This window comes from Carlito syrichta, unplaced genomic scaffold, assembly GCF_000164805.1.
Source record: "Carlito syrichta isolate Samal-C Ts95f unplaced genomic scaffold, Tarsius_syrichta-2.0.1 Scaffold169151, whole genome shotgun sequence".
Taxonomy (NCBI): domain Eukaryota; kingdom Metazoa; phylum Chordata; class Mammalia; order Primates; family Tarsiidae; genus Carlito; species Carlito syrichta.
Window position 1 is genome coordinate 102,716 of NW_007113247.1, and position 8,148 is coordinate 110,863.

Sequence of the window (8,148 nt, forward strand, 5' to 3'; positions counted from 1 at the left end):
ACGCCGGAGTCCGGCCGTGCCTCGGGGGCCTCCAGCGTCTCCACGTCCTCGTCGCACAGCGCCGCGATCAGCGCGGACTTGCCCAAGCCCGGGGGCCCCAGGAACAGGGCGGTCACGTCCCCGCGCGGCGGAGGCATGGCTGGAAAGCAAGGGGCGGGGAGGACCGGGTCAGGGAGCGCCCGGCCTTTCTCCTTCCTCGCCACCCCTGCCCGGACCCGGGCTTCAGTCCTCCGCCCCGTGCCCCTCGTCCCCTCCAGGCCCCAGACGTCCAGCACCCAGGCCCTCTTCCTCAGGGACGCAGGCGTCCAGCCCGCCCTCTTTCTGGGCAGAAGCGTCTCCCTTCTGCCTCAAAAACGCAGAAAGCCGGCCTCCGCCGGCCCGGGCAACGGCCCCAGGTCCCGTCTCCAAAAACAAAACGAGCCGGGCGTGGTGGCGCGAGCCTAGAGTCCCAGCCACTCGAGAGGCTGAGGCGGGAGGGCCGCTTGAGGCCAGCGGTTCGAGGCTGCAGTGAGCTATGATCACGCCACTCTGCACTCCAGCCTGGGGGACAGAGCCAGAGCCTGTCTCTTAAATAAATAAATATCGGCCTCTAGTCCCTCATTCCCTCGGGGACACGGGTGTTTTCACCCTCGCCTCCTCCCTTCCAAATCACCCACCGAGCAGAGAGCCGACACACGGGGAAGCGAGCTGGTAGTGGCGGGCCAGCCGCTGAGAAGCCCCGGCGCAGGGGCCCGGCGGACGCAGGCCGCGGAGGCCCGAGCGCCGGGGTCTGGATGCACCACTAGACGCGTCCGGGAGGCTCTGACTGACGTCACGCCCTCTACGAGGGGGCGTGTCTCGAAAAACCCCTCCGCAGAGACCCGGCCCTTCGCGGCGCCTGCGCAGAACGGCCGACGCGCGCACGCCCCAAGCTCCCGCTGCCGCAGGCCCTGAACAATGAGGGAGCCAGGGCGCCTGCGCGCCACGAGCGCCTGCCCATACTGCGCAAAAACCTCAGGTTTGTACCACACGGGTGGCTAGTGACGTCATCATAACGCACCCCGGTGCAGAGAAGGACCCCCTCCCGTTATTTTGAGGACCAGGCTGGCGCGACTGCCCTACTGCCGGATGGCAAACCGGGATCTCGGCTTCGAGAGGCTCAGCAGGCGACAGTGCGCGGAGACTAGGGGGACCCGGAGACTCGGCGGGCCTCACCGCACTTCCCTGAGGGTGGCGGCGCTGTGGCGAGCGACTGACAGGCGCCGCAAAAGGCAGCCCTGTGCTGTGCGGGGGACAGCGGAGGCCTGGGCTACCAGCCCCCCGAGCGGAAACCGGACGACAGCGCTCGGGGATCACAGGACACCGCGGCTGAAAGCGCGCGTGGAAGGCGGGGGCTCTGGGCGGACCAGAAGTCACAGGATGTCAGAGAAGGATGTCTTCCGGGAAGAAGCGGGCTAAAGGGTGGGTACCACTACCTGCCCCAAGACACTTCAGGCTGGGATGAGACTGTGTCAACGATCAAGCTTCCCATGCTGAGTTCAGGGAGTCAGTTTGATGCAGGGGGTCACTGGTCACACGGGGTAGTCACAAACCCGTTAGGGAGTCCAACCTGTTAGGTTTGAGGCTTCTCTAGTGAGAGCTTCATGAGTTTAAGGAGATGGCATGTCCTGGGGGCCAGAGGCTGGCAAGGACAGCCTCTGTCGATGTCAAAGGTCACAGACTTAGCGTGCCCTGCAGGGCTGGTGACAGGTGAGCGGCCGCACTCATGCATGCTCCTCTCTTGACCAGAGAGGTCCCAGTCACTATGGAGGACCTGCACCCTGAAGAGAACATGGATCAGCGGGATTCTCCCAAGGAGAGGAGTCCCCAAAGTCCAGGAGGAAACATCTGTGAGTACAGATGGCTGGCTGGCCGGCTAGAGGGGGCGGCGCGCACCCAGGTGCTCACCCGGCTCTGGTCACATAAACAGATGCTTGTTTACAGGGATAGGGTGGCTTCCAGGAGAGGCTTGGGTTGGACATGTGGCTGGGAGTCTCTACTGCAAGAGAAGCCCCAAGGTTCTGGGCCCAACTCTGTCCTAGACTCTCAGTGACTTGAACCTTGGTTTGTCAAGAGGCTGCCACTCCACCTGACAGGTGGTTATGGGGATTCACTGCAGAAAAAGGAAAGCTTGATGTTCATGACGTATAATAGCAACATGTTCCTACTGAATGCTTATTATGTGATAGGCGCATTTATTCTCATTACCTCATTCAGTCCTTCTAATAACGGACTCTATAAGTTGGTACTGTCACTTTAAGATGAGGGAACTGAGGCAGAGACAGATTCAGGTTCCTTGTAAAAAGACTCATTCATGTCAATGCCCTCCAGCCAAAGACCACCACCAACACACCTGTAGTTGATGGCTTTCTTGCTCATTGCAGTGAAGAACACAAACTGTGGGGGAACCGTGAGGGCTGTCGCATTAAGTGTTCAAAATGACTTATAGGGTTTGGGCTTGTGGGTGGTGATTGGGGGAAGGGTTCGAGCAGAACTGTTGCTTTGCTCTGGATTGGATGCTGCCAGGAAGCAGGGGCAGTTCCATGATTGGCTATGATTCTTCCCCAGATTGAATGGAGAATGCAAGGCTCAGGCTGTGGCTGATAAAGCACCAGCACCCACTCGCACTAACAAGAGCACGGGGATGTCTGGGCACTCTTCTGGCCTGGACAACATTCATGTTTTGTCTGTGTTCAGACATTGTCATGATGTGGTCTTGTCTTGCTTCATTCTAGTTACAGCGTGGCCTTGTCTGTCAGTGATCTGCAAAATGGTTTATGTTCAGCAGTACACCAAGGCCTAGCTGTGAGTGCCATGCCAGACCCCGGAAGTCGGACAGCTTTTGTCTGTATCAGTAGTCATAATTGTGCACCGTTATATAACACTGTTCTAAGCACTTAACACAAAATAGCTCACTTATTCATTACAACCCATGAAGTGTATACTATGATTGCCCCATTTTCCAGATGAGGACACCCTTGTAATTGCCGGGAAGTGGTGGAGCTAGGATTCAATACCAGGCAGTCTGCCTCCACAGGCTGTGCTCTCATCACAATACCACGTGAAAAGACAGACTCTCTGGTTTCCATTTCTGGCTCCACTATTTCATTTCGTAGCTTCATGAGGATGGGCAACTTGCCTAACCTCACTCAATATCTCAGTCTGCTCATCCATAAAATAGGTCCAATAACAGTTCTCCTGTAGAGCCTAGCACAGAAAGCACTCAGTGTTCATTGCTGGAGTAATTCTGGGGCTTGGGAGAGGTCCTGGAGGTTCCTGCTGGCCTTCCCCGACCTCTCCCCACATCCCTCAGGCCACCTGGGGGCCCCGAAGTGCACCCGCTGCCTCATCACCTTCGCAGATGCCAAGTTCCAGGAGCGTCACATGAAGCGGGAACACCCAGCGGACTTCGTGGCCCAGAAGCTACAGGGGGCCCTCTTCATCTGCTTCACCTGTGCTCGCTCCTTCCCCTCCTCCAAGGCCCTGATCACCCACCAACGCAGTCATGGTCCGGCCACCAGGCCCTCGCCGCCGGGTGCATCCACTGCTGCCCAGCCCTCCTTCCCTTGCCCTGACTGTGGCAAGACCTTTGGGCTGGCTGCTTCTCTGAGGCGGCACCGCCAGGTGCATGAAGCCAGCATCCTTCCTGGCCCCTTTGCCTGCACAGAATGTGGCCAGGACTTTGCCCAGGAAGCGGGGCTGCATCAACACTACATTCGGCATGCCAGGGGGGAGCTCTGAGGGTAGCTGAAGTCCTCTCCACTCGATGGTGACTCTGTGGCGCAGGAACCCCAGGGGCTTAGAGGCATCTGCTTCCCTCCCTAGGAAGGCAGAGAGGGCTCTTGACAAATAGGACCCAGAGCCTTTGGGGAAGCAGAAGTTAGACAATAATGAAATCTTTTTTTAAAAATGGGCAAGAAAAAGAGCACGAGGGGAAAATTATTTGTATCTCCCTCATCCCCAATGAAATAATGAGCTGCAGATTGTGTAATCACCTTCTTCCCAGATAGAAGCCATGGACCTAGGAGCAAACTGCCCTGGATCTGTGCCCAAGTTGGGGGGCAGAGAAGGTGAGGTGCTGCTGGCCTGTAACACTGCAAGATGAGTCCCAGACGTGGAGCAACTTGGGCCTTTGGGGATAGGGCAGTGCTGGGAGCTGCACCTCCATGGAGTGGGGGTCGCAATTCGAATCCTTGTCTCTTCCCATCCCCACCAGCCTTCCCGACTCAAAGAGGGGCTGTGGCGTTGGATGGCACTAGCCCTCCGGATAATTTATGCCCTATTTGAATAATGTTATGTTTCATTCTACTCATGGGATATTTTTTTATCTGTGTAGGTGAGATGGCATGAATAAGCTAACAGCAACAGTATCTAAAAACAGAAAACATCCATATTAAAATGTCTAAAAGGGAGCTCAGGCTTTTGAGTGGGAATTTCCAGAGAACATAAGGGTGTGGGCAGGGGGGGAGCTCAGACCTCGCCTTGTGGGGAAACTGGTTTGGAATCAAACAGAGATACCTTCTGTTTCGTGTTTTATTTGGCCAACAATGGGAGACTTCCCATTAAGATCCTATTTTCAGCACTCTTGTAAGGCCCAACCCAGGCTTACACTGTCAGCAGGGACAGGGCAGAAGATGTAACAAGCTGGAGCTGAGCAGTGGGTGTCACCCTCAGACTGGAGAAGAGTTCCACAGGCCAGTTTTACTCCCCTACATTAGTTGCCCTGCTTCTAGAGACAACAGCTGATACCCTGCATACAATACTCATAGACCCTGTTTGAATTGAGGGATGTTTTTAGAGCCCACAGGTGAGGTGGTTGTGCAGAGACCGATCACTGTCTCCCAAGTTCTAGCTAGGCACATGGTAGCTACAAAGATTACATTTTTCAGATTCCCTTGCAGTTAGATGTGGCCATGGGACCTAAGTCTGGCTAAATTCCTGGGCAGAACCCTCAAGCTTGGGAAAGGGACGTGCCTCTCCCCCACCTTCCCTACTGGAATATGGACATGGTACCCAGCCATCTTGGACCACGAGAACAAGAGCAGCACATGTGGGATGGCAGAGCAACAAGATGGCAGGAGCCTGGGTCTGTGGTCAACTTCACAGAGCAGAGCCACCACACCAACCCACTTCGATACTGCTATGTAAGAGAAATAAACCTCTGTCTTATTTATGCCACCATTATTTTGGGTCTCTGTCACATGCAGCAGAATTGACAGCCTAAGGCAGGGGTCTGCAAACTAAGACCAAACCTAGCCTGCTACCTAGTTTTGGGGGAAAAAAAAGTATTGGAACAGATATGCTCATTCAGTTACCTATTGTCTATGGCTGTTTTTGCATAGAACAGCAGATCTGAGAGTAGTTGCCACAGAGATCTTATGGCCCACAAGGTCTATAAAATTGTTATCCTCCAGTACTTTACAGTAAAAATTTGCCGACCCCTCGTCTGATAGACAAACAACCTAGCCTGAGTCGGAAGCAGAGATTCCCAGCCTGGAAAATATTCCCTTTACCAGGTATGTGTGTGTGTGTGGATTTGGGACAGGGCTGGCCTGGATCTCTTTGCTGGGGTGACTTTTGAGGAACGTTTTTCCAAGGATATCAACTCACCAAAGACAAATATTTCCTCTGGCTCCTGTTGAAAGCCCAGAAGTTTCCAGCCCAGGTGTTATCACACCTCCCCCATAGGCTCCCCCAGTTCTAAAGCTAAGAATTTAATCCCACATGCTCTCCCAAGATAGACAACAGCCTGCCCAAGTACACCCTGGGCTTCCTGTTCTCTCTCTATACTTTCCAGATGCCATTGACTTCCAAGACTTTATATAGCATCACTGGTAACTTCCAAGTCTTTATCTCCAGGCCAAAGCCCAGGCATGAGGTACAGCCACTTGGATGACAAATGGAAATCACAAACCTAAAATGAGTCAACATGACTCCTGCAGCCCCTGACCAGTACCAAAAATGCCATGTTAGTGAACTGTGCACTCCACTTTAAAATCCTGAATCTAGGCCAGGCATGGTGTCTCATGCCTATAATTCCAGCACTTTGGAAGATAGAGGTGAGAGGACTGTCTGAGCCCAAGAGTTTGAGGCCAGCCTGGAAAACTTGGTGAGACCTCATCTCTACAAAAAGTTAAAAAATTAGCTGGGCATGGTGGCATGCACCTGTGGTTCCAGCTACTTGGGAAGCTGAGGTAGGAATCATAGCCTGAGCCCATTAGGTCAAGGCTGTGGTGGCCGTTGAGTATGCTACTGTACTCCAGCCTGGGCAACAGAGCAAGACTCTGACTCATAACCAGGCATGGTGGCATGCGCCTGTGGTTCCAGCTACTTGGGAGGCTGAGGCAGAAGGATCACCTGAGCCCCTGAGGTCAAGGCTGTGGTGGCTGTGAGCATCCCATGAACTCCAACCAGGGTCTCAACATGCCCCACTTTGTAAAAGATGTCCTCAGTCTGCTTGGCTAAGGAGGGCATCTCACTATTCCCCTCCCTGCCTTACTTTCTCCCGAGCACTCTTTAGCACCTGGAGCCATCACACTCTGGTTTATGTGATTGTTTCCTGTCCTCACACTGGAGTCTCAGCTCCTGAGGGCAAGGAAGTATTGTGTCTCCCTCCCTGCTTCATTCTTGGTACCTAGGACAGTGCTTCCCAGGACTGTGCTACTGTTTACCTAGTGTTTCTCAGCCTGGAGCCCGTCCATGCGGCTCTGTGCTACTGGGGCAGTTTGCAAAGTGTTTTGCCAGACTCCCATGAGAGCCGATTAAGTTCCATTCTGAGAGGTACAGGCTGAATGGGGGCGTGGGAGGGGAGGGGACCTCTCCTTGCTTTGGGCTCTTGCTGAAGCCCCTCCAACAGCATCCCAGGCTCCAGCATCTGTCTGGACTCTGGCACAAGACACACTGTACCCCTCTTGAGGCGTAAGCACCAGTCACACGGCACCTACACCAGCTGCACATGGCTTGTCCTCTAGGCTCCTACTGGATCCTGGGAATCTCACTTCTTTGTATCCCAGTCAGTGCTAGAGGAGGAGAGGATTCTCACACACACTGCTTTCTGGGCCAACTCACTTGTCCCAGTTGGCACTTTCGGCCTTCTAACACCCCTGTAACCATTCCCTGTATCAAGTCCTATCTGGAACACCCCAATTGGTTCCATATCCTAACTGGGTGCTAAATTAATGACCTAACTGGCAGCAGACCTAGTGTCTTGCTGATGGATGGACAATTCTCTGTAGGTGTGCATAAAAATCCTATCTCATACCAGAAGAAGGGAGAGGCATGCTGCCCTAGGAAATAAAACCCACGGTCACACACTTATCCATGTACTACTGTTTGTATGTGTCCCCCTAATATTCTTATGTTGGAAACCTAAGACCCAATGTGATAGTATTAAGAGGTAGGGTCTTTAGGAGGTGATTAGCAGGGCCATCATGAATGGGGTAAGTTCCCTCAAAAAAATTTGAGCCTGGGTGTGATGGCTAACACCTGTCATCCCAGCACTTTGGGAGGTTGTCTTGAGCCCAGGAGTTGAAGAACAGCCTGGGCAACATAGTAAGACCCAGTCTCTACAAAAAAAGGAATAAAAAGTAGACAAAAGGGCTTGAGGGAATTAGCTAGGCCTCTGCCCTTTCATCTCTTCTACCGTGTGAGGACATGGCACTCATCTCTTTGTGCTACCTTTCACCACATGCGAACGCAGCAAGAAGACGCCAACTTGGAAGCAAGGAACAGCCCTTACCAGACAGCAGATCTGCTGGTGCCTTGATATTGTGCTTCCCAGCCTCCACAACTGTGAGAAATAAATTTCTGTTCTTTATAAAGTACTCAGTCTTGCTGGGCACAGTGGCTCACACCTGTAATCCCAGCACTTGGGGAGGTGGAGGCAAGAGGATTGCCTAAGCCCAGGGGTTCAAGACCAGCCTGGGCAACTCGGTGAGACTTCATCTCTACAATAAATCAAAAATTAGCCAGATGTGGTGGTACACACCTGTAGTTCCAGCTACTTGTAAGGCTCAGGCAGAAGGATCGCCTGAGCCCAGTAAGTAGAGGCTGTGGTGGCTGTGAGCATGCCACTACATTTCAGCCTGGGCAATAGACTGAGACTCCTCAGAAAAAAAAAAAAAAAAAAAA

General features: G+C 53.4%; 3 protein-coding genes across 4 annotated transcripts in view; 1 reads left to right on the forward strand and 2 right to left on the reverse strand.

The window, feature by feature from the left end:
• IRGQ (immunity related GTPase Q) overlaps positions 1-137 on the reverse strand; it is a 4,309-nt gene extending 4,172 nt beyond the window's left edge. The window contains exon 1 of the mRNA XM_008051233.1: positions 1-137. This exon is cut by the window's left edge and continues 369 nt beyond it. Within this exon, the coding sequence (XP_008049424.1) occupies positions 1-137 (137 nt within the window).
• The window catches only part of ZNF428 (zinc finger protein 428), a 34,977-nt gene that overhangs the window by 10,544 nt on the left and 16,285 nt on the right, over positions 1-8,148 (reverse strand). The gene's annotated exons all lie outside the window — the stretch shown is intronic.
• ZNF576 (zinc finger protein 576) lies at positions 1,069-3,800 on the forward strand. Of its 2 annotated transcripts, none has more exons than XM_008051226.1 (3): positions 1,069-1,263; positions 1,768-1,868; positions 3,332-3,800. In XM_008051226.1, the coding sequence occupies exons 2-3, from the start codon at positions 1,784-1,786 to the stop codon at positions 3,757-3,759; spliced, it is 513 nt and encodes a 170-aa protein (XP_008049417.1). In that variant the 5' UTR covers positions 1,069-1,263; positions 1,768-1,783; the 3' UTR covers positions 3,760-3,800. The 2 variants fall into 2 exon arrangements, with proteins under 2 accessions (XP_008049417.1, XP_008049416.1); XM_008051225.2 differs by lacking the exon at positions 1,069-1,263 and adding an exon at positions 1,266-1,440.

What these genes read in the sequence shown, in the direction of transcription:
- ZNF576 (XM_008051225.2), top strand. Translation starts at nt 1,412, where the DNA reads ATGTCTTCCGGGAAGAAGCGGGCTAAAGG. An exon ending in GGGAAGAAGCGGGCTAAAGG is followed by an intron (nt 1,441 to 1,767) that starts GTGGGTACCACT and finishes TCTCTTGACCAG; the next exon opens with AGAGGTCCCAGTCACTATGG. An exon ending in AAGTCCAGGAGGAAACATCT is followed by an intron (nt 1,869 to 3,331) that starts GTGAGTACAGAT and finishes CACATCCCTCAG; the next exon opens with GCCACCTGGGGGCCCCGAAG.